Below are 26,428 nucleotides of genomic sequence, written 5' to 3' on the forward strand. Positions count from 1 at the left end.
GGACCCCGGGAAGTGCTACCACTAGCTGTCTCCACTGTGTTGCGCTACGGGCCTGCCTGGGAGGTGATAGTGAAGCCCCAGGCGAACCACTTCTCTTCAAATCCTTTGATGCTGCCCCCCACCGCACCCGTCCTCACCCTCACCCACAACTTCAGCGCACCCAGCAGTCCCCAGCCTCATCCCTGCCCAGCTTCGATCTTCTTCTAGAGCTGTGGCTGGGAGTCGGCTGTTGTGTTCGCTGGTTCACTTGCGACTTTCCGGGGAGCCCTCTTCTCGTTTTTGTTGCGTTTTTTGCTCCTCCCACCACATTCTCCGGGCCAAGATGAGAATGAAAAAGGTAATTACACATGTTGTGTACTAATATTTCTAGGCTTTGTTTGCATTTTCTGTCTTTGTGTCTTTCTGAATCTTCCTCTGTCTTTCCACTCAAAATGTGTAATTTTGAAAAGTTTCTATCACGTCCCAAAGTGTGTATATATAAAATAGTGTTTATATTACATCTCTAGATGTGTGTATTTATTAATTATACAAACTGTAGCTGATATGTCAATGTGGAAATCTCCACCTTAAGGTGACGGTATTGGTTGCAACCCTCTCCCCAGCACGTAGACTTTGCACCCTTTCTCTGCCCTGCAGTTGCATAATATGACTATATTTAAGGAAAATTGATGTTTTGATAGAGAAAAGCACCAAGGCAGCTCATCTGAGGTTAGTCCATTTCCGAGCATGCAATAAAAGGCTTTCTGACTCATTCCCCCACTCCCTCTTCTCCGGGGATGGAGGGAAATTAGGGGGTGGGGGGAAAGGAGATGTGAGGGATTGAGTAACGCTAAAAATACTTGATTTGGTTGAGAAACGAGGTTTTAAAAGGGGGTGGTGGTTATGGCATTCAAAAAAAAAGCTTGTTCAACAATTATTTCTGTGTCGGAGGTTAATCCTTACCCATATTTTCCTTGCCTTTTATCGTTCTTATGTTTTAAAAGCCTGAAGGAAGATTTGTGAGGTTTTTTCTTTTATACATTGCATAATCCGCCCACTGAAATACTGGCAGGGATTATGAGAATGGGTGTGTGTGTGCGCGCGCAGATTTTGTAATTTTGGTGCAGTATCGGAGAATTACCTTATTACAAATTACATTTATTTTCTATTTTCAATACTAAATAATTTAATATCCACAACCCTATATACATATTTTAGTTGAATTTAGGTTTAAGATTATAAGGAAGCTACATAGCCTTATCATGTGTCTCTGGGCTTTTATTTTTAAAATCTGGAAAGAAGAATTGAACAGGTTAAATTATTCCCCAGCATGAAAGGAAATATTTTATTGTTAGCTCCTTTTCCCCCTCACTTTTGTGTAATTGGTTTTTCAGACGCTGCAAAACAGATCACCTAATAGTTCCTGGAAATGTTGCATTATGTAACCACAGAATTTGCTGGCAGAGGACAGAGGAAGAGGGAACTAATTTCGAGATTTTTTATAATCTAGGTACAAAGAAACTAGAGCAATAAGCTTTTTAAAAATGGCACAGTAGCAGTTTTTTTTAAAGGATGTTTATAAATAGAAAAGTAGACAACTGGGTAAGACGTGAGTTAGTTCATGCTGCTGAATATGTCATATACCCCAAAATGAAATTCTGTTCTTCTATATTTAGCCCTAACTATCATAATTTAGCAATTGTGGCTTGACGATGCTATTTCTGGTGTTTTCTCCCGGTCTGTTAGCAAATAGATTTTTCAGGACCATTTGCTGAGGTTTAACTCCAAGTCTTCTGAGACATTTTGATGAATTTATATTTTTTCCAGTATTTTCCCTAGGTGAAGCTGACTTTCTTTGAAAAATAAAAAGACAGGGAAACTGTTGCTCACAGAAAATCTCCGGAAGGTTCAAGAATCATTTTCTCTGCTTGGCATTTGTAATTAGCAACAATGAAATCACAAGTATTTCCTTCAGATTACTTATACCTCTCCCACCCTCAGATGTGATTTGTAGGAGCTCAGTAGTTTGTTTTATATGGCAGTTCTTAATTTCACTCAGAATAATATATGGTAGGGATGTGTGTGTGTGTGTGTGTGTGTGTGTAAGTGTGTGTAAAATATATAGCCTTTATATAACTTCTGCTCAGATCTCTTCGTTTGATTATATTGACTCTTTCTATGCACACACATATCTGTACTCCAACACATAAAGATTTGGTGTAAGTTAGTTGTAGACAGGCAAGTATTAAAATGTTTTTAATTAAAATGAATTTTTCATATTTTTTGTAATTACTTTTAAAGAAATGTTCTTATACATAATCACATTCTCTTTCTCGGAAATTAATGTCAACCTCAATACCTTCAGTTAAGTTATACCGTCCTTAGCCACCTACTTGCTTAGGTGCTTTTACTTAGGAGGCCAAGAGAATTGCTCCTCCCAATAGCTACTGCCAGTGGCCAGGCCCCAGTTTCCTTTTTCTGCTGGCCTGGAAATCAGCAGGTCCCTGGAGCAAAGTACACTCCCTCCTTCCTAGGCCTTACCCCTTTATTGGGTCTGTGATGAAACTGTGAGAATTAGAATTTGTGAGACATGATGAACGAAATTGTCAGTATTGTCTTAAAGTAGTGGGATGGTGGTAGGAGAGGTAAGAGAGAAAAGAAGACGACTTGGGTTGGTCAGGGGTGGAGTTGACTGGGGACACTGAATGGATGGTGCTGCTGATTCTGTTCTTTTCCCTCATCCTTTTCTTTGTTCTGGGTGGGGAGGAAAGGAGGGGACGGCGCTGCCACCGTGGGGCTGGGAGGAGTACTCCCAAACACCTACTCCAGAGTAGGGATAGAGAATAGTTGGGTTTTGTATAAATGGGAAAATGAATGGGCAGCTCAAATATAGTTTCCGTGGTAATAGAGAGCATAATTAGCCAGTTATTATTAATGTACTAATTGGTAGAACTGAGGGACCCGGAGAAGCAGAAATGCATCTGTAAGTCATGTAATGTGGTATGTAGAAAAGCTTTCATTAATAGAGAGGAAAGAAAAAAGCAGGGGAAAAGGAAACCTCCAAGAATGGAGTGGGTGGGGAGCAGGAGTAGAAGGAGGCATTCTGGGAGGGAGGAGGAAAGGAAGGGAGTTTGTAAGTAGCAAGTTATTAAGCAGTGCTTCCTCTTTATCTTTTGCAAAAATAGGGGAGTTCATTGCTTTTACTTATTCCTTTGTTTCTCCTATTTGGAAACATGGGAGCAAAATTTGGTTTTAAAAAAATCAAATGAAAAGTGGAAAACCCACCCCTTAATTATCCTTCAGTCCCCCCAGAAATGGTGGTGGAAATATGGTGGAAGACCATATATGCTATTGTATTCTTTATAGGCTACCAAATGGAGGGAAAATGTAAAGTCAACCTGGTTATATTTTCATCTCTCCGGAATAAACCCTATCAGGTGTTTTTTTTTGTTTGTTTTTTTCTTTAGAAAACATCCAGTGGGTATGACTAGGTAGTTGTTATATGTGGTCATCAATTCAGAGTAAAGTTCAGTGATACTGTCATTCCCAATGAATTTTTAAGACTTTTAAAAAAAAAAAAAAAGTATTGCGTTTTTGGAGATGTTTTCAAACATTTGAATAGTATAAAATGAAACATCCTCTCTTGGACAACTTGGGACATTTACAGAAGATCATTGCTAGTCTTAAAAAAAATAAGCATTTTTGTTTCTTTTGATCCATGTAATATGTGTTACAATATAAAATCTTCATAAAATTTATTTAAAGACTTAGAATTAGAGATGGTGTAAAAGAGTGGCATTCTGGGATTCAAGAATTTGAAAATACCAGATATTTAAGCTGTGAGGATGATAGTATGAGCACATTCAGTTGAATTGCTGAAAATAACCAATTGTGAAGTTAAGATATTGAATGGATATTACAAATTTAATATAAATATGTGAAAATAGGTGCAAATGATGAGATTAGTGGTACTGAAGAGATGTGAGATTGAGGTGGGGAATCCCCTCTGGTCAGCAAGTCCAATTGGAAAGAATTCTTGAACCTGCCATCTGTGTGGCAAAAAGGGATTTTTATTGTTCACTAAAAAGTAAGCTGTTTTAGCAGGCAAAACTCCTGATTAGGAATTTGGCAGAGATGGATTAACAAAATCTTGATTATATGGGATAAATTTTGACCTGGGGCTGGGAGCTGTCTGGGCTAATCTATAGAGGACCATCAGACAGAGATCTCCAATTGAATAAAATCACTTAACTGGGAGTTTGGAGGCTTTTCCCAGTGTCTGGGCATTCCCTGAAGGGGATCCAGTTTCCTGGCCCCCCAAAAAGATCTGTTTCATTTCTCCCCTTGGGCCTTTTGCAGAGGAGAGTTTGGACAGTTTCAGGGATCACCCCCATAAAAACTATTATAACATAAACTATAATATATTAAATGTAATATCAAAAGAGAAATACTTGTTGTTGCACAACATCTTAATAAAAAGAATTAATCTTTCAATTAAAATTACTCATAATATAGTATATTAAGTCATTTGGCCTTTTAATTTTCAGGGTTTTTTTAAATATGCATAAATATATACATGTGTTTATGTATATATTCAGGATCTGTGATGTCAACCCCATAGGTATCTTTTTGAGAGGAAACTTTTGACTGATGGAATGGCAATTGGAACTTAATTTAAGAGTTTCCTGGGGAGCACAGAGTGGTTAGTTAACATGCTTTGGGTCACACACTATGCATTATTTATGAGTTGGGATTTAAATACTGAATTGCCTTCTTGATTCTTTTTAACCAAGCTGCCTCTCAATTCTGAAGATTACCAGTAAGATTTTAGCAAGGCTAACTCTCCAGGTTTTCCTTTCACAGCCATAGGTTGTTTATATGGAAGCAACAAAAAATTAACTTATGTCTATTTTACAAACAGTAGGAATCTGAATTTGGAACTCATCTAACCCACTTTTTGGTTTTCTTCACAGTTTGTGCTCATAGTTGTAGCATGTCTTGCTTTCTTTTAACTGTCTTTATATGTAGGAAGAGTATCTGGCTAATTAGTTGAAAATTATGGTAAAAGGGCACAGTTTTTATTATTAATAACAGCAAAAATATTTTCAAGTAAAGCACATTTTTTTTTTAAGGCTAGTAGAGTCAACTGAGTGAAAGGGTGCAGATACATATATGTGAGTGTATATGTATGTATGTACACATACATACACACCTATACATAATGAAACTGAGGTTAATAGCTCAGACTCCAATCTCTCAATTGCTATATTATAGGAAAAAAAATTACTTCAGGTAAACTTATTCCCTTTTGATACAGGATTTTAATTGAGGACTGACTACAATTTTGGGAAGTTTCCTTTTCTGGTTAACTAGTATTAAAATCTTTGTTTGTGAACTGCAATAATAAAAAAATCACTATGATGCAACTACTTAAAAAAAATAAAAAGCTTTGCTTTACATGTTAAGCAATGTGTCTGACTCACCACTTATTATTCTTCTAGATGATCTTGCTGTGGTCATTACAGCCAACTATTAGATACATGATTAGGGATATGTAATGGAAAAGATGTAGTCATATGGCCAAGGTTTTGTTTTTATGACAGAATTACAACTGTTTAAATATTTCAGTTGTAATCCAGATGGTACTGAGGCAGCATTACAGTTTAAAGAACAAAAGAAAAAAATAAAAATTGGTGACTAAGAGCATACTTATATTTAGGATTTTATTCAAATTATGGAAAATCATTGACAGTTTGTTGTTTGAATGGCTTGACAATAATATATTACTCAAAATCTTGTTATTTTTCTAAATTTATTTTATTGAGAAATTAGCTTAATATTCTGAGAATGTGGAAAGTATTTTAACTTTGAACATAGCTATTACTTGAGATTTTTAATTACCTCTTTTCAATTATCTCTAGATTTCTCTGTGACTAATCTGTAGTATAGCATTACTTTTCATATGTTTTGAATTTCAGATCAGCATAATGCTGATAAAAGTTTCACTAACATGCTAGTATAGGTCATTTTTATTAAACTCTGCTTTGTATATCCTGTTTCGTTGGGATTAAGAGTTTATATAAAAAATATTAAAAATGATGCCCCCACATGTAGCAGGTTAAATACATAGATTTAGATTACTATATGTATTTTGTAGGTTAGAAATTCATCCTTCCACTTGACTCATTGCTTTTGTTGTCATTTTTTAGTCATGTCTTGATTCTTCATGACCGATTTTGGGCATTTTCTTGGTGAAAGTGCTAGAATGGTTTGTCATTTTCTTCTTTGGCTCATTTTACAAATGAGAAAACTGACTCAAACAAGGTTACACTTGTCCAGGGTTACACACCTAAAAGGATTTGTCTGAGTCAGGATTTGAAATCATCTCCTGACTACCTTGTAGATAGAGTACTTGTTTCATTTCTTTTCCCATATCTTCTGATGTTCTCTAAATTTCCTTTTTATGCTTTATCAAGTCAATCCTTATAGATTGAAAAGTTAAACAAAAATACTCTATGGAATACTCTATCTCTGATTCCATAGAGAAGACACTCAGACATATCTCAATTGTCACTTCAAAATTACCAGTATAAACTACTTTTCCTACAATATTTCATATGCCTTTATACTTTTAAATAGCAACAGTTTTCATAGCATTTAGCAGTGGTCCTCAAACTTTAAATAGGGGGCCAGTTCACTATCCGTCAGACTGTTGGAGGGTTGGACTATAGTAAAAACAAAAACACATTCTGTCTCTGCCTCTCAGCCCATTTGCTGTATAAATGTCCTCAGCTGGCCGCAGTTTTAGAACCCCTGATTTACAGTATTGGAAATAAAGGTCACATTTACAAGCCTTAAAATCTTAAAATTGTATTTTTGATCATTTTGCCCTTCTGAGTTAGATTCTCAGACCCTCAGCCTTACAAGTTAGTTCCTAAGGTAAATGTGTTTTATTATTTTTTAAAAATCTATCCTCTTCACAAGAAAATCATAGTAAAAATCAGTGAAATCTGCCATCCCTATTACTTTGAACCAGAGTGTGGAATAATATAAAGGGGGTCAGGGACATTAGTTTATTGCCCTTTAATCATTTTTTTCATATTTTATTCATTCATTTGTTATATATAAGGAAAAACTTCAGTGTTCACTTGTTTGTCGGTATTCTTCTCAAATATTTATAAGTTAATTATTCCTACCATGAAACCTTCTCTTAAAGTCTCAACTATCTGCATTCTAGTGGTTGAAGAAAATTTCTTAATTTATAGAATTCACAAATACATTATGTACTCCCAAATCATTCATTCACTTCAGCCTTTTAAAATTTATTATCTTTGATTTCTTGATAGTTTTGTTTTCTCTTTGTTCTACTCTTCAAACTATTTTAAGTAATTGCTTTCAGGTATGTATGTATATCTGGCTTTTTTTTTGTTTGTTTTAATTTTTTATTTTCCCCACTTACATATAGAAAAACTTTTTCTGGTTATATGTGTACATTCTTTTTTTTTTTTTTTTTTTTTTTTACATATTTATGAATCATATTGGGAGAGAAATATCAAAGTTAAGGGGAAGAATCACAAAGAGAAAAAGTATAAAAGCCAAAAAAAAAAAAAAGTGAATATAGTTGTAGAGGGCCAGAATGATGAAAAGGTATACTTGAATGAAGCACATCATGGTGCTTATAGTTAAGCACCTATTCAGTGTGAGATAATGGTTCTCTAAGCATATACTTAATGTGATACAATGATGTAATGATTGCACATGCTCATTTGCTGTAGTGATGTAATTATACTCAAGTATTTAAGGTCTGGGAGGACTGGGAATGAGCCTTGCAGCCACATACACAAAAGACACTCAGACACAGATACAGAGGAGATTCAGGACTCCCATCTTTGACCAGCCTCAGGGTCATTCTCCTGCCTTCATCACTTCTCCACCTAAAGACTAAGGCATGTCCTGAGACCCTCCAGAGAGCTAGCCTGGACATTACACATAGCATAAATTGATTTACATTCAGTCTCTATAGTTCTTTCTCTAGATGTCGATGGTGTTTTCCATCCAAAGTTTATTGGGATTGCCTTGGAGCACTGAACCTCTAAGAAGAACCAAATCTGTCATAGTTGATCATTGTACAATCTTGCTTTTACTGTGTACAATGTATTCCTGGTTCTGTGTATTTCACCCAGCATCAGTTCATGTAAATCTTTCCAGGCCTTTCTAAAATCAGTTTGTTCATCACTTTTTTCTTTTATAAAACAATATTCCATTACTTTCATATACCGTAACTTTATCCAGCCATTCCCCAATTGATGGGCTTCTACTCATTTTCTACAAAAAGAGCTGCTACAAACATTTTTGCACATGTGGGTTCTCTCCCCTCTTTTATGATTTCTTTGGATAATAGATCCAGTAGTGGCCAGTATGGATCAAAGGGTGTTTGTGTGTGTGTGTGCGTGTGCGCACACGTGTGTATATAAAACATGTACATATATATATATATGGTTTGATAACCCTTTGGGCATAATTCTATAGTGTTCCCCAGAATGGTTGGTTCAATTCCTAACTCCACCAACAGCATATTAGTGTTCCAGTTGTCCCATATCCCCTTCAACATTTATCATTATCTTTTCCTGTCATCTTAGCCAATCTGGTAGATGAGGTAGTACCTCAGAGTTTTAATTTGCATTTCTCTAATCAGTGATTTAGAACATTTTTTCATATGACTATAGTTGGCTTTAATTTCTTCATCTGATTTAATATGTTTGGGAATTCCTGCCATCTAGGGGAGGGGGTGGAGGGAAGGAGGGGAAAAATTCGCAACAGAAGGGAGTACAAGGGATAATGTTGTAAAAAAAAAAAATTACCTATGCATATGTACTGTCAAAAAAATGTTATAATTATAAAAAGATAACTAACAGAAAAAAAAACCCAACAAAAAAATCCTTTGACAATTGGGGAATGCCTTGTATTCTTATAAATTTGACACAATTCTTTACATATTTTAGAAATTAGGCACTAGTTGTAAAAACATTTTCCCAGGTTTGTGCTTTTCTTTTAATCTTGGCTGTGTTGGTTTTGTTTGTGCAATACCTTTTTAATCTAATGTAATCAAAGTTGTCTATTTTCATTTCATAATGTTCTCTAATTCTTCTTTAGCCATAAATTCCTCCCTCTCCAAAGATCTGACAGGTAAACTATCCCTTGTTCTCCTAAATTGCTTATGCACCTTTTATTACCAAATCATGTACCCATTTTGACCTTATTTTGGTATGGGGTGTGAGTTGTTGATCTATTTGAAGTTTCTGACACATTATTTTCCAGTTTCTCCAGCAATTTTTTTGAAATAGTGAGTTCTTATTCCAGAAGTTGGAGTTTGGGATTTATCAAATACTAGATTACTATGGTTATTGATTATTGTGTCATGTGTATCTAACCTATTCCATTGATTCACCATTCTGTTTTTTAGCCAGTACCTTATGTTTTTGCTTTATTGTAATTTTAGGCCATCCTTTGTTGTTGTTTTTTGTTTTTTTTTTTTTCATCAATTCTTTTGATATATATATATATATATATATATATATATATTTGTCTATAGTTATTTTAAATGGAACTTCCCTTTCTATCTCTTGTTGCTGAGCTTTGTTAGTAATATATAGAAGTGCTGATGATTTCTGTGGGATTTGCATTTACTTTTATTAAGTTATTTACAAGTTCTATTTGCATAGCCCTATTGTCAGGAAGACCTAAGTTCAAATACAGTCTCAGACACTTACCACTTTCTAGCAGTGTGACTCTGGGTATGTCATTTAACTGCCTCATTTTAAAAAAAGAGAAAGAAAATTTCTTAAACTATAAAAATAGATGTGTAAGAAGAAAATAATTGTATCAGTATAATAAAATTTTCATCAAAAGCATTCAAGTTTAAAGACTTTTCTCTGTTAACTTTTAAACTGACTTAGTAGATAGTCTTGTCAAAGATAAGAGAAAATAAAGGAAAAAGTTTCCTTAGCATCAACAAATTTTCATATTTGTTAATAGGTTTTACCTAAATGGCAGATTATTTCAATTTTGTAATATTTGACTTTAAATGTATAAATTGAAATTTCTAAAAACTTAAAAAAAAGATTAGTAAAAATATACTTTTCAGAGGTAGAATTTTCTCATGTGAGGCATTTAATGATGCATAAGAAGATTGAGAATATCTTTTCATAATTTAAAACTTTGCTTTACTTAAAGATTGTTTAGAAAATGCCCATTAACTGAAATATTTCTTTACTGGATTTCTTTTACTCATTATGCATAGTACATTTTTTTGACCATATCTTCCACACACATTTCACTTCTATTCACTTTTGTATAAATTAAAGAAACTACTAATCAATGAAATTTTAAACTGTTTCTACAAAGTTTGTGCACCAAATAAACCATCTTCTTAGTAATGTTTATGCAATTTAACATGATTTCAGTTTGCCATGAAAAATTTCTTTTTTTAACTTATGATTTTTTAGAGAATCAGACCAAGAAGGTGCCTCAGAGATCATTTGGTCCAGTAACTTCATTTTATGTAACCTTTACCCAAGATGTATGTAGTAAGTTACAAACTTAGGAATTGAATCTGCCCCTCCTACTTTTGATCCTAAACCAGTTATTAGTATACCAGTTGTGAGACATATTAGATAAATGATGGACTTAGGAGAGAGAGAAGGCTTTGATTCTTTTTTAATACCATTGATTACTAGCACTTTATTTAACCAAATCAAGTTATAGATATGAAAACATTTAAAACAAAATTTCCTTTATAAAGTAGATGATTAAAAATTATGAGTAATGAAAGTGATGGAACAGGTTACTAGTTTTCTATTACAGCATAAATTTTTATTTTTTGACTTAAAAAGCCTTTATTTTGTTTTATTTTTATTATACCTTTTTATTTACAAAACATGCATGGGTAATTTTTCTTTTCCTTTCTTTTCTTTTTCCTGAGGCTGGGGTTAAGTGACTTGCCCAGGGTCACACAGCTAGGAAGTGTTAAGTGTCTGAGATCAGATTTGAATTCGGGTCCTCTTAAATTCAGGACTGGTGCTCTATCCATTGAGCTGCCCCTGCATGGGTAATTTTTCAACAATGACCCTTGCAAAACCTTCTGTTCTAACTTTTTCCCTCTTTCCCCTACCCTCTCCCCTAGATGGCAAGTACTCCAATACATGTTAAATATGTTAAATACAATATATGTATACATATTTATACAGTTATCTTGCTGACAAGAAAAATCAGATCTAGAAAGAAAGTTTTAAAAAATCTGAGAAGGAAAACAAAAACAGCATAAATTTTTAAATATTTGAGAGGTAGAAAAAATTTTTTTTAGCAGTCTAGGTTATGAATCATTCCCTCTTTGCTATAAATAATTTTAGTTAAACACTTCTGGAGAAATATAGCATATTTCTGAAAATAGATATCTAGAGTCATAGATAAGTGATGAGTGATCCATGACACAAAAAAGGAAGGGATAACACTTGGCAAGAGAAAGAAGATTCAAAAGATCTTGATGAGTTATGACAGATGCATAAATAAGATCCAAGATAACAAAAAATCAACCTCAGAAATACAAGATGAATAGGTGGAACATTGGTATCTGCAGATTGGGAAAAGATCTAAGGTTGTTACAGAGCAAAAGCTTAAAATTAGATGAGTGAGATATAATAATGTCGTTTTCTTATCTTAACAACCTGGTGAGATAGGAACCACAAGTAGTGTTAGCCCCCCCTTTTTTTTTTTTTAACAGATGAGATAATTGAGATTAATTAAGTGACTTATCTAGGATCATGTGAGGTCTAAGGTGTAATTTGAAATCAGGCATTCTTGACTACAAACCATGCATTATGTCCAATACTTTAACATTATGCTGTAAAACATTATAATTGTAATAATCAACTCTGGAAAAGAAATGGACTTAACTCCTTTTTTAGAGAGGTGGGAGAATATGAGTGAATAATGTTGCATAAGCTTTAATCTATAATTTACTGTGTGGTTTTACTTTCTTCTTTGTTATGAGAAAGGCATACTCTGTGTGTGTGTGTGTGTGTGTGTGTGTGTGTGTGTGTGTGTGTGTGTGTGTGTGTGAATGGTGGCAGGGGTATATCTGGAAATGATCTTGATATTATATTGATAAATTTCATTTCTAAAAGAAAATATTGAAGTTGTTTGGAAATTTTCAGTGTATCCACACAGATACCATTAGAGATCTTTTTCCTCTTCGATAAATTTGTAGCTTTAGATTTTTTTTTAATGTCACTGAAATTTAATTTGCTAAAATTGTTCCAAAAATATGACTAATATAATGATTAACTTAAACCATATTTCAAAACTTTTGTATTTTTTCTTTCTATGATTTTTGAAAAAATAAAAAACTACTATTGCCATAATTTTTTTTTTTTTTTATATAAGAGGAAAAACTCTTCAAATATATGTGTGCACGATGTAGGAAAATGAAGCCTCATGGACATATTCAATTCATTCTCATTCCAGATTTTGGATAGTTTGGGTGATACATCTTCAGTCTTTTGGGTTCATAGTTTATTATTGTATTAATCAGAGTTGTAAAATTTCTCAAAGTTGTTTTTTTCCTCTATTGAAATTTTCTCCTCCTATTTTTGTTCTCTTCAGTTTGCATCATATTCTTTGATGCAACTAAACTAATAAGTAAACCTATCATTTAATGAGATGAAGAGATACAAAATTATTGATAGCAGCCATTTTTTAATAGTAGCCCCAAACTGGAAATCAAGGGGATGTAATTTATTGCTGAATACCTAGTGAAAAAAAAAGTACTATACAAATGTAATGGAATATTACTGTGTCATAAAAGTTACAAAACAGTCAATTTCTCTTCCTTGCCTCTCTACTTAGACATACTGCCTATACACATGCTCATGTCTCCTCCACCCTAAAAAAAAAATACTTGATCCATTTTATACCTATTAGCTGTCAATCCTACACTGACCTACTCCCTTTAGCAACTCTGGACATCTATAATAGGTACCACCATTTATTCTCTCACTTTCTTAACTCTGCAATCTGGCTTCAGGCTTCATTAATCAAATGAAAACAAAGTTACTATGCTCTCTTGAATGTCACATCCATGGCCTTTTTTCCAATCCTCAATGAACCTCTGCAGTCTTTGACACTGTTGATCACCCTCCTTTTTCATCCACGTCACAGTCCAGTTGTGAGTCCCTATATGATTCCCAAACCTTTCTTGTTTCTCTCTATTCTATTTCACATGATGAAATTAAGCTCCCCAAATTCATTATCTTTACATTTATGCTAATAATTTTCAAATCTGTTTAACTAGCCCAATCTGTTATTTTCCAGTCTCATATACTTGCCTCTTCGACACCTCAAACTTGATGGCCCATGAACATTTTCAAATCTTCCCATGCTCTCTCTTCTCCCAACATTCTTCTATTATTGTCTAAAGAACTGTCATTCTCCCAATCTCCCAGCCTTAGATCGGAGGTATCATCTCCTTCTTACTCCCAACTTTTCCTCTTTCTCTGCTCTGGTATAGAGTGCATAGTCTGTGGACAAAGCCTGTCACTTGTGCCTTCATAAAATCACTTGTATATGCCTCTTTCTCTTTCTCATTTTATGCCTAGGCTATGGTCAATCTTCCATAACTGTCTCCCAATTGCAGTCCATCTTTGACTCAGTAATTTTCCAAAGGTGCAGGTTTGGCTTTGTTACTCCTTACTTCACAAACTCCAGTGATTTCTTATCATCTTTAGAATCAAACATAAAATCTTTTATTTGGTGTTCAGAGCCTCTTTTCTTCTGCTCTTCCCACCTTTCCAGACTTCTTATGCCTTACATTCCCCATTTACTCTTCAATCTACCAACACTCGCTTTTTTACTTTTCATTTACTGGAATGTTTTCTATCCTCATCTTTTGCTTCCTGTTCTTGGTTTTCCACCAGACCCAGCTAAAATCTCACCTTCCAAAGGAAGTTCTTTCTCATCCTTCTTAATTTTAATTATTTCATATTTATCCTTTATTTCATAAATGTAGATTTTTAAAAATACTATTTCCTCCATTATAGATTAAGAATTCCTTGAGTGTAGGGACTATTTTTGCCTTTTGTTGTAGCCATTTCTAGCACTTATCACAATGCCTGGTACATAGTGTATATATAATATATGTTTACTGACTAGTTTTGTGGTCTTGCTATTTAAGAATTGGTTGAAAGTATGTTTAGAGAAGAAAAATTAAAGGAGATAGTGACAGACCTAATGATTGTTTCCAGTTATTTAAAAGGTTATGTGGAAGAGGGATTGAAATTGTTTTACTTGGTCTCAGAAAGTAGGATGGAAAGAGGCAGATTTAGGCTTTAGGTAAGGAAAAAAATTCATCAGATGAGAATGAGTTGTTTTCTTTTTTGGTGGCAAGGAAGATTTAGAAGTTTTTTTTTTTTTTTTTTTTAATAGTTTTTAATTTTTCCAATATATGCAAAGATAGTTTTCAACATTCACCTTTGCAAGATCTTATGTTTCAAATTTTTCTCCTTTCTTCTCCCCAGCACGTCCCATAAACAGCAGGAAATCCTTATAGGCTAAATATGTGCAGTTCTTCTAAATATAGTTTCATATTCGTCATGCTATACAAGAAAAGCCAGATCAAAAAGTGAAAGAAAAAAAAAAAGGCAAACAAACATCAACCAAATACTATTCTTTGAACCACATCCAGTCTTCCTAATAGAGTGGATGGCTCTTTCCAGCAGAAGTCTATTGAATGAAATTGCCTTGAATCACCTCATTGCTGAAAAGAGCCAAGTCTATCACAGTTGCTCATCACATAATTTTGTTGTTGGTGTGTACAGTGTTCTTTTGGTTCTACTCATTTCATTTAGCATCAGTTTATGTAAGTCTTTCCAGGCTTCTCAGAAATCAGACTGCTCAACATTTCTTATAGAATAATAATCTCCCATTACAATTCATGTATCATAATTTAGAGAATGCATTGTTTTCTAGAATGAGTGGGGTTACGCAATGGATGACCATTTAGTATGTTGTGAGAGAAATTTTTATTCAGACGTGAATTGTACTAGATTGCCTCAGATATTCCCTCCAACTGTGAAATTATGTGATTAGGAATAGATTGTTTAATTGTTTTCAGTTGGGTTCAATTCTTCATAACTCCATTTGGGATTTTCTTGTTAAAAATATTGGAGTGGATTGCCATTTTCTTCTCCAGCTTGTTTTATAGATGAGGAAACAGAAGCAAACAGGGTTAAATAACTTCCCAGGGGCATACAACTAGTAAATATATGAGGCCAGATTTGAGTTCTGCGAGAGGAGTCTTGCTTACTCTAGGCCCAGCACTCTCCTGTATTCCACATAGCTGCTTGATTAGGGACATAAGTAGAAAGTTACTTTTTAGTGATACTAAATTACAAGTATAGATTAAAGTGCTTATTATTTTAGTGTTATGTCTAAATAATTTGAAATAGGTGAAAAATTAGCTTCACTAAATTTCTTTCTCTCTTAAATGATAAAAACAATTCATATTAGTTATTCCTTCCACATGGCAGAGGTTAGGGGTAAGGAGAATGTTTCCATCCCCCACAAATCTGAACATTTTGGTTTATGTTGCATAATATTTTTTGGCCCTCATGCCAGAGAAAAAGTCTGAATTTTTTTCATTTTCTCGTATGTATTCTTTACAATATCTTATTGTAAAATTTGAGTCAAGTATTTGGTCATAGGTTCTATGTCATTTACTGGCCTTCACATGTTTTCTGCAGCTTTCTTAAAACTCCCTCTAAATTCTTATTTAATTTATCATGCCAACATGTATCAAAACTGCAGTGGGGAAAAACATGATGTGGAAGGGATAACTGCACTATCATAGTTATGTCTACTGTAAAAGTACTTTATGAAATACATAATGTTATCTCATTTGGTTCTGTGAGATATTTGTTGCATAATTAATTTTACAGATGAGAAAACTAAGGCTCAAATATAATAAATATCTTGCCCAAGTTCACTCTCCTAGCTCTACCATTTGGCAGAGCTACAATTTATAATCAGGTCTTGATCCATTTGCTATTAGAGTAGTATTCTAGAACTATTTGCCTTTTCCCCCATCCTCTGTGCTAATTCTTCCTCTCATAATTCGTTCATATAAGATAATTACTCTTTTTACCTTTTCCTACATACTTTTGCTTTTTAGAATCACCTAATACTCTTTCCAGTCTTAGAAATATGGTTTACATTTCCATATATAAACTATAAACAATTTGTCTTTATTGAGCCCCTTATAATTATCTTTGATCTTTATATTTCTCTTGGGTTTTATGTTACATTTTCTATTAAGTCTTTTTTGCAACAAAATTCTGAAAGTCTGGCAATTCATTGAATCTCCTTTTTTTCCCCCATTCAGGATTGTGCTTAACTTTGCTGGGTGTGATATTTTGCTGACAACTCCAGTTTTTTTTTGTTTTTTGTTTTTTGTTCTTTTTTATATAGTGTTCCAAGAGCTACTACTGTCTTAACAAAGCCACTACTAAATCTTGTGTGATTCTAATTTTGCTTCCATTATCTTTGAATTGTTTTGTTTTTTTTTTCTTATTTCTTGAATAATTCCTTGATTTCAGGGTTTCCAAATTTGGCTCTGATTTACCTGTAAGTTTTCCTCATAGAATTAGGTAAATATCAATGGATTTTTTTTTTTAATTTCTATTTTTCTCCTGTTGTACTTCAGGATGATTTTCTTTAATCGTTTCTTATATTATTATAATATCAAGATTCTTTTTTTGATCATAGCTTTTAGGTAGTCAATTATTATATTTTGTCTTGATCTGTTTTTCACATCTGGTTTTTTTTTCCTTATAAGATGTCTCATATTTTCTTTTGTTTTTTTCATTCTTTGTATTTTTATTATTTCTTGGTCTCTTATAACTTCACTGGCTTTCCCATGTCTAATTCTAGTTTTCAAGGAGTCATTTTCTTTCCTGAGATTTTTATATCCCTTTTCTAGTTGGTTGACCTTCTTTTCATAATCTTCTCGTTTTTCTTGGATTGAACTTTAAAAAAATTTTTTTTAATTTATTTTATTTATTTAGTATTTTTCCTCAGTTACATTCAAAACAAAATTTTTTTAAACTTTTTTTTTTTTTCCTGAGGCAATTGTGGTTTAAAATTTGCCTAGGGTCACATAGCTAGGAAGTGTTAAGTGTCTGAGGTCACATTTGAACTCAAGTCCTCCTGACTTCAGGGCTAGAACTCTATACACTGAGCCACCTAGCTGCCCCTTTATATTTGTTTTTAAATTTTTGAGTTCTAGGTTCTTTTCCCTTATCCCCACCCACAGTTAAACTACTTGTAAAGTTATGTAAAATATTTCCATAAAAGCCAAATTGTGAGAAAAAAAAAAAAAATAGATCTCCCATCCTAATGAAAGTAAAAGCCCTCAAGAAAAATTAAGTTAAAAAGAGAGAGACAGAGACAAAAAGAGAATGCTTCAATCTGTATCCAGATACATTCAGTTCCTTCTCTAAGTATAAATAGGATTTTTCATAAGTTCTTCATAACAGTTGTGGATGATCGTACTACTGAGAATAGCAAAGGCAAAGTCATTTGCATCTGGTCTTCCAAGATCAATACAGTATATTTCATTTTGCTTAAGTTCATGAGGACTTTCCAGGTTTTCTTATTTTATTTTTTCCTGAAAGCATCCTTCTCATCATTTCCCATAGAATAATAATATTCCATCACAAACACATTCCACAGTTTATTGAGCTGTTCTCTAATTAATGGGCATCCCCTCATTTTCCAATTTTTTTGCCCTGAGAAGAGAGCTGCCATGAATATTTTTTGTACATATAGATCATTTTCCTTCCCCTCTCTCCCATCTCTTTTGGTATTCATACCAAGTAGTGTTATCGTTAGGTTAAAAATATGCATGAATTTATATCACTTTGGGCATAAATCGTATCTTTTGATCATTTATCAATTGGGGCATGGCTCTTATTTTTTATAAATTTGACTCAGTTCCCTTCATGTTTAAGAAATGAAGCCTCATCAGAGAAACTTATTTCAAAATTCTTTTTATAATTATTATGGCTAACTGTCATTTCCCCCCATTTATCCTCTCTTTCACCCTGTTTCCCCTCAAAAGTGTTTTGGTACTGACCACTACCTCCCCCAATATCCCATTCCCCTACTGTTTTCCTGTAAGGTAAGATAGAGTTCTATACCCCTCTTGAGTATATATGTTTGTTTGTTTGTTTGTTTTTTTCCTTTTTGAGTCAATTCTGATGAGAGTAAGGCTCACTCTCTCACCCTCTCTTCCCCCTCTTCCCCTCTACTGTAAAAGCTTTTTCTTGCTTCTTTTTTTAATGACATAATTTGTACCATTTCACTTCTCCTAGTACATTCTCTCTCCACTTAATTTCACCATTAAAAAAAAAAAAGATATTATCCCTTCATAGTCAACTTAATACCTGTGTCCTCTGTCTATATACTCGTAACTGCTATAATAGAAAGTTCTAGAGTTGTAACTATCATCCTCCCATGTAGGAATGTAAACAGATAAACCTTATTAACTACCTTATGATATCACTTTCTTGATTACCTCCTTATGCTTTTCCAGAGACCCATATTTGTCAATCAGATTTTCCATTCAACTCTGGTCTTTTCATCACAAATGTTTGAAAATTCTTTATTTCACTGAATGACCACTTTTTCCTCTGAAGGATTATATTCCATTTTACTGGGTAGATGATTCTTTGGTGTAATCCATTGCTCTTTGGATTATCGTATTACAAACTCTCAAACAAACTAGTTCTTTAAGTAGAAGCTGCTAAATCTTGTATTTTCCTGACTGTGGCTCCACTATACTCAAATTGTTAACTAATTTTTCCTCTATCTTGATTTTCAAAATCCCTTTTGAGCTCTTCCATGGTCTGAGCCCAATTTTTATTTTTCTTGGATATAGGAACTTTGATTTTGTTATCTTTTGAATGTGTTTTGATCTTCTTTATCACCACAATTTTCAATGGTCAGAAACTTTTTCTCTTGTTTGTTCATTTTCTAGAGTAGTAACTCTGCTTTTAATTCTTTGTTAAAGTAGGACTCTTTCCAGGGTGGAGGGGTGTTGTGCAGCTATTTTCAGAGATTCTTCTAGGAGCCTGACCATGCTAAATCAACAGATTTCTCTGCCTTGATGATGCTGAGGTCTGGGAGTTAGAGCTGGGGTAGTATCAGCAAGGCCTGTGCTGAGACTTATATGGATTCCCACCCTGTGGTCACAGACCTTCTCCACTGATCTTCTGAGTCCTCCCTGATGCTTTTTGGCTGAGTAGAAGCCTGCAGCACTGCTACTGATTTAGAAGTCTCTCTTCACTGACGGAACCTGGGACAGAGCTAAGGCTGGGGCTGAGGCCAGGCCGGAGCTAGAGTTGTGCTGGTTGTATTGGCATTACATGCTAGATTCCCACCCTGGTTCTACAGACTTTTTCTGCTTGGCTTTCTAAGTCCTCTTTGTTGTTTTTGAGGTGAGAGATTTATAAGTCACCAGTACTGCCACTGGCTGAAGCTTGGGACTGAATCTGTAGCTGCACAGGCACAGCCTGTACCAGAACTACATGGTGTCACAGATCTTTCCTGCTGACCTTCCAAGTTCTTTTCAGCTGGAAAATGCCATCTTTTGGGGTTTTCTGCTCTAAAATTTGTTTAGGTTCATTATTTAAAGAAATGTGGAATTATTTGGGGGAAAGGTTGGATGAGTTCTTGCCTTCACTCTGACATCTTGACTCTGCCTTGGATTGTTCTTTAAAAAAAAATTTGTCATCTTTTAAAAATTCTTCTATGTATTCTTTTTAGGGCAGGTAAACATTTGGAGTAATATTTTTTTTTTAATTTATTGACCCCAAGTTAAGAATCTCTGAACTGAGAAGAAATATTGTTTAAAACAATAAAGGAAACTTAAGAAGAAAGGAAAGGTGAATTTAAGCTTGATTTGTACCCCCTGAGGTCTGTGCCTCCTCTCCCTTTCTCAATGTGGTTGGAAAGTCAAATCATAAATTTGACTAATGAAGAAATCATATAAATACAAGGATTAATAATTGAAATAAACAAAATAGACCTTTATACCATTAGTGTAGAACTGGGAAGTAAAATTAAATGGAAAGAGATAATAAAAGAAGAGAGCATACAAAATTGGTGAAAGGAAAAGGAGTTGTATATAGAGATAGAACACTTGAGTAAAGCAAAAGATTGTGTTCATAATTGTAGATCAGGATAATAAAATTAATCTATTGAAGGAAGGTGGCAAAAGAAAAATAAAAAGTTGAAGTAATTATTTTTAAGTTATTGATTTTCTCACTATGTCACTGATAATGTAGATCTGTACTAATCATATAACATGGCAAAACCTTTTAACAGGTAAAAGTCATTCAGTAGGCAAGGAATGTTTTTTCATGTTATTAAAAAAACAAATCTGAACAGAAACCGAAAATTAGCATGATTTTTCTAAAGAGTAGATTATAAAAAAAGTTTTCTAAGGTGTTTTTGTCTACTGTATGTTTATTTTCTGACTTCATTGTCCCATATTTATCAAAGACATTAATATGGTAGTAATTGATATTATATTGGTAATAACCCTAAACATGGATTTCAGTAAATTGTGATTATTATTATTATTATTTTTTAATATGGTGGGGAGGTTTTAGGACAGAGAAATCAGCTTTGTTTCATGGAATAGAATATGGTTTGAAATGTTATTCTTCATGACCCCCTTTATTTATTGTATCATTTTTTTTCTGTATCTTCTGTAAAAGACAAAGTAAGCTGGCAGATTGCTATACTTTCAGATTTTCCCAGCAGATAAGTCAAAAGTTAAAATTATAACTTAATTTAGTCAGTATAAAGCTATGCACAGTAACTAATGACAAACACTAAAGACTAGCTAAGTAAGTGGAGGGTCATGTTTGAGCAGCTACTTTATTAAATAATCTTTTAAAAAATAAATATACAAGTGCAGCGAGGTGCAGTGGATAGAGCACCAGCCCTGAAATCAGGAAGGACCTGAGTTCAAATCTGGTCTCATACATTTAACACTTCCTATCTGTGTGACCTTGGGCAAGTCATTTAACCCCAATTGCCTCAGCAAAAAAAGAAAGAAAGAATACACAATTAGACATTGAGACGAATATCTAGAAAATGTTTAATCTAAGGGCAAAAAAGTCAAGATTTTCTTTTTTCTTTTTAAAATAATTTTCCAAATTTATTTTATTTGAAGAAACAGAATAAGGAAAAAAAAATACAAAACAAAATGAAAAAAATGAGAACATTATCATATGCTCAACAGAACATTAGGAAGAATTCAAATACTAATTTAAGAAAGTATATATATTGGTATTTGTGAGTGTGCATCTTTTTACTTCCTTGTAAATTGTTCTTTTGTTCTCTGCTGCACACCTTACTTTATGCATCCCCTCCCCATTTCGTTACCCTTCCCCAGCATGCTAAGTTAAAAAAGGATGTATTTACATATACATATGTAGATATATACATACATATATCTCCCTTTCATCCCCCCACCACTTCCAAGCAAGCTATAGTTAAGATATTTATGTTTACATATATAGATATATATGTGTGTACACACACATACACACATACACACATCCCACATACACATGTCTTTCCTATCCCTGCTGATGCTTTCATTAACTGGGCTTACTATTACGTAACCTCCCCCAAACAGGGATCCCTCTCTTGTCTTCTTTCCTCACCCTTTGTTTCCCCATCCACCTATTCCTCCCCCCTTATTTCTTTATAGGTTTTGAAGAGTGCTGTATCCTTTATGGTACATATGTAGTGTTGCCTATTGAACCCATTCCTGATGTGAATAGGTTTCCAGAACTATGAGCCCTCCTCCCTTTAATGCTTTTGTCTATTCTTTCTCTGAATCTCATTTATATAACATGATTACTATTTTTACTTTTACTCTGCCAATCTTTCTTTTGAGTTTACCCAATTGTTGATGTAAATCTTAAACATAAAATATATATTTCCCATATTAAAAAAAAATTGTCCATGTTTAGTTCCTTAACATTGTTCCTCGATATTGGCTCTTAAGTTAAATTCGAGTTGGGTTGATAGAAGGGCCTGAAAATCTACAAATTCATTGAATGTCCTTTTTTATCTTATTGAGAATTATGGATAATTTTACTGGATATGATATTTTTTGCCACAGGCCTAATTCTTTTGCTTGTTTGTTGATATGATTCTAGGACCTGCAATCTTTTTTTGTGGCTGCTGCTAAGTTTTGTACAATTCTAATTATAGCTCCACCATATTTGAATTGGTTTTTTTCTTGTTTCTTGCAAAACTTTCTCTTTAATCTGAGGGTTTCGAAATTTGGCAATAATATTTTTATGTGTTTTTCATAATGGATTTCTTTGAGGTGGTGATAGGTAGATAGTAGATTTTCTACTTTCCCCTCAATCCAGGACAATTTTCTAGGATTATTTTCAGTATTATTGTGTCAAGATTCTTTTTTTGATCACAACTGGCAGTCCAATTATTTTTATATTTTCTCTTTTTGATTTGTTTTCTGATCTGTTGTTTTAGTTATGAAATGTTTCACATTCTGTTCTGTTTTCTCATTTTTTATCATCTGTTTTGTTATTTCTTGGTCTCTCATAGCTTCACTGGCCTCCCCTTACTCAATTCTAATTTTCAGAGTTATTTTCATCTTTGAGACTCTCCTCCTTTTCTAGTTGGTTAACTTTTTTTTCATAATCTTCTTGTTTTTCTTGGATGGTCTTAATTTTTTCTTTCATTTTTCTTCAGTGTTTGTCATTTGATTTCTTAATTCTTTTTTGAATAACTAAAGTGTCTTTCTCTGAAGATGATTCCTGGCAATATTTAGGATTTAAAAAAAAAAAAGCTATTCCTGAGTGAAATTTTGATCAATTAATTTTGAGAGAATTAGAAATAGAAAACATTTCTAAGCACACAGCACAGATGCTTTCAAAAGAAATACTTATAATTTGAAAGGCAAATTACTTTCCCTTTGCTTCTGGATGTTGAAACAAATAAAATCACTAAGCTAAGCCCTTCATTCAGTGAAATTATGGAAAGTTTTATGCTTACATTATGATCAGGTTTTCTTAAATTCTTTTTATTTATTTTATTTTATTTTTTACTGAGGCAATTGGGGTTAAGTGACTTGCCCGGAGTCACAGAACTAGGAAGTGTTGTGTCTGAGACCAAATTTGAACTCGGGTCCTCCTGACTTCAGGGCTGGTACTCTGTAAAATTCAGGCTAGCTCCCCGGAGGCTTTAGAATCAGCCAGAGTCAGGATAAGCAAAAGTCCTTGGTCTTTAGGGGGAGAAGTGAAGGAGATGGATAAAACTGCCAGGAACTTTGCCAAAAATTCTTCCCTGATTCTAGAGTCCAGAATCTCCACTCTTTTCTCCTCCTAGTCCTAAGGTCAAGTGAAGTTCCCTTGCCCCCCTCACTCCTTCCCCTAATCCTTACCTACAATTCTCTTAACCCCAAGCATTGAGCTAGCATTAACTGTGAGAAGAGAAATTCCAAACATATGCTAATAGAGTTATTGTCCAATAGGTAAGTGCTTCCTTGTCTGATTCTAGCATACCTTTGAATAGTTCAGCCCTTTACAAGGCTCTATTCACTGTATTTCATAACTGCCCCTTAAATTCTTTTTTAAATGAGTCTTATTTTGTTTTAGAAATGCATACTTAAAGTTATATATTTTGCTGTAAAAAATTGGAACCAGATCTTTTGAAATTGGAGGAAAGAGAACTGGGTTCAAATTTTCCCTTAAACTTTTAATAGCTAATTGACTCTGGGCAAATCATTTTGCTTCAAGCAGTTCCATAAGACTTAATTCAAGTAATAAGTTACGAGATTAATTACTAAGTAAGAGCCAGTTTGCATTATTATACTTTAAGATAGTTGAGGGAGTTCTTATACCAGGATGTGCTTGCATTTCTTGAAGTTAAATGAACTTCTGCCATAGTTATTTTTTTAATAATGAAATCAATAGTAACTAGTATGAATATCATCAAAAATGATTTAAAAGTAGCCTGGCATGAAAATGACAGTTTATCCAAAACAAAAAACAGAGGTATAACTGAATAACATGTTTTTTTTGTTTTTTGTTTTTTTTTCTATTGCAGATTACTTAGAAGATTTTGATTGTATTTAGTGAGGAAAAAACAGCGTGTCCTTACCTTTTGTAACATGAAACAAAAAGAAGAATGCTGATGGATGTAAGATCAAAATTTTTAAAGAATTTTGGTTTGAGAAATACTGGAGATATAATTTGCCCTGTGACACAAGGTAAAAAAAAGATTTAGTTAAAGTTGTTTCTGATGCAGCTAAGAAAAATGCAGACCATTAAAAAGGAGCCAGCACTTGTTGATACAAGTAAAAATGTGGACAAAATGATAATGATTACTTCTGCTCTAACTGAAGTGTCTGAAGAGTTGAATTCAAATGAAGATCTATTACTTACTGAAGGAGTTGGTGGAAAAAACAAATCGTCATCTTGCCGGAGAAAACGGGAATTCATTCCAGATGAAAAGAAAGATGCTATGTATTGGGAAAAAAGACGAAAAAATAATGAAGCTGCCAAAAGATCTCGTGAGAAACGTCGGCTGAATGATTTAGTTTTGGAAAACAAACTAATTGCATTGGGAGAAGAGAATGCTTCTTTAAAAGCAGAACTGCTCTCACTAAAATTAAAATTTGGTTTAATTAGTTCTACATTATATGCTCAGGAGATTCAGAAACTCAGTAATTCTACAGCTGTATATTTCCAAGACTATCAAACAACCAAATCAAACAGCACATTTTTAGATGATCATGAAACTTCTATTGTGGGAAGTAGTTGCATTTCTGTCATTAAACACTCTCCTCAGAGCTCTTTGTCTGATGTCTCAGAAGTATCATCAATAGAGCATTCTCAGGAGAGTCCTATTCAGAACAATTGCATAAGTCCTCCAAATAAGTTCCAAGATATAAAACAGGAACCTATGGAATTAGAGAGTTATACAAGAGAGTCAAGAGATGATAGAAGTTCCTATACAACATCCATTTTTCAAAACTACATAGGGAGTACCTTCTCTGGTTATTCTCATTCACCTCCTCTTTTGCAAGTTAATCGGTCCTCTAGTAATTCTCCAAGAACATCAGAAACTGATGATGGTGTGGTAGGTAAGTCATCTGATGGAGAAGATGAGCAACAAGTTCCTAAAGGCCCAATTCATTCACCAGTTGAACTTAAAAGCATACATGCAACAGTTGTTAAAGTTCCAGAAGTGAATTCTGCACTACCACATAAGCTTCGGATTAAAGCCAAAGCCATGCAAATAAAAGTAGAAACATTAGATAATGAATTTGATGTCACACAAAAACTCTCCTCACCTATTGATATGTCATCCAAGAGACATTTTGAACTTGAAAAGAATGATACACAAAATTTGGTACATTCTTCCCTTACTCCTTTTTCTGTGCAAGTGACTAACATTCAAGATTGGTCACTCAAACCTGAACACTGGGATCCAAAAGAACTCAATGGCAAAATTGAAAATGGTTGCAAAACTGGAGTTATTGGAATTAAAAACAATATATACAATGTCTCTGACTCAGAGAACTTATATTTAAAACAAGGGATAGCAAACTTATCTGTAGAGGTTGCTTCACTTAAAAGACTTATAACCACACAACAAATTTCTGCTTCAGATTCTACTTAAGTTACTACTGAATTGTTGTTTTAAAGATACTATTTGCGGTAGATTAACATGTTTTGTATTATGCTGAATTTTCACTGGACTTGTGAGGTCATTTCACTGTAATGTTCACATGTTGTCTAATAGGTGTCTTTTAATGCACAAATTACTATGAAAATTAGATTGTGTTAAGATCACTATGTCTTGTATATAGTCAAATAGCCTGTGCAGAGGCTAAATATAGAACATTATTTTTTGTTGTTCAATTATTAAGTGTGCAAGTTACCACTTACAATAAAGTATTGGTGACAAACATGGAATTTTACTCCAGTAAAGCCAATTCAATGAAAAAGGCAATGGTTCTGTTAAATGATGGAACAATTACAGATTTAACATTTTACTTTATTCCTTTGACTTTTATCTCTTAACTAAGGTAAATTTGTAATAGACACTTTCCAAGCATTTTGTTTTGACTTTCCTTGAGTTTGCCTGACTGTAACCTTGAAAAGAAAAAACCCATGAAACCTTATAAAAGAAAAAAATAGAAACTAATTTTCTATTTGAAAATAATTCCTTCCTTAATTGCTTCTCATGATTTTTTTTAAATGAACTTTTTATTACACATCAATTGTTTGAGTTTTTGTGTTTTTTTTTAAATTTTAGTAAAGAAAAGCCCAAATTGATTTAT

The 26,428-nt window shown here is 33.5% G+C and overlaps 1 protein-coding gene across 2 annotated transcripts; it reads left to right on the forward strand.

Annotated features, from left to right (window-relative positions):
- NFIL3 (nuclear factor, interleukin 3 regulated) lies at positions 1-26,428 on the forward strand. Of its 2 annotated transcripts, none has more exons than XM_074280671.1 (2): positions 1-337; positions 24,187-26,428. In XM_074280671.1, exon 2 carries the CDS (start codon positions 24,382-24,384, stop codon positions 25,762-25,764), a length of 1,383 nt encoding a protein of 460 aa, XP_074136772.1. In that variant the 5' UTR covers positions 1-337; positions 24,187-24,381; the 3' UTR covers positions 25,765-26,428. The 2 variants fall into 2 exon arrangements, with proteins under 2 accessions (XP_074136772.1, XP_074136773.1); XM_074280672.1 differs by lacking the exon at positions 1-337 and adding an exon at positions 663-708.

This window comes from Sminthopsis crassicaudata, chromosome 1 (genome assembly GCF_048593235.1).
Source record: "Sminthopsis crassicaudata isolate SCR6 chromosome 1, ASM4859323v1, whole genome shotgun sequence".
Classification (NCBI taxonomy): Eukaryota; Metazoa; Chordata; class Mammalia; order Dasyuromorphia; family Dasyuridae; genus Sminthopsis; species Sminthopsis crassicaudata.

Excerpts from the sequence above, each read along its gene's own strand:
- NFIL3 (XM_074280671.1), top strand. The coding sequence starts at position 24,382 with ATGCAGCTAAGAAAAATGCAGACCATTAAAAAGGAGCCAGCACTTGTT.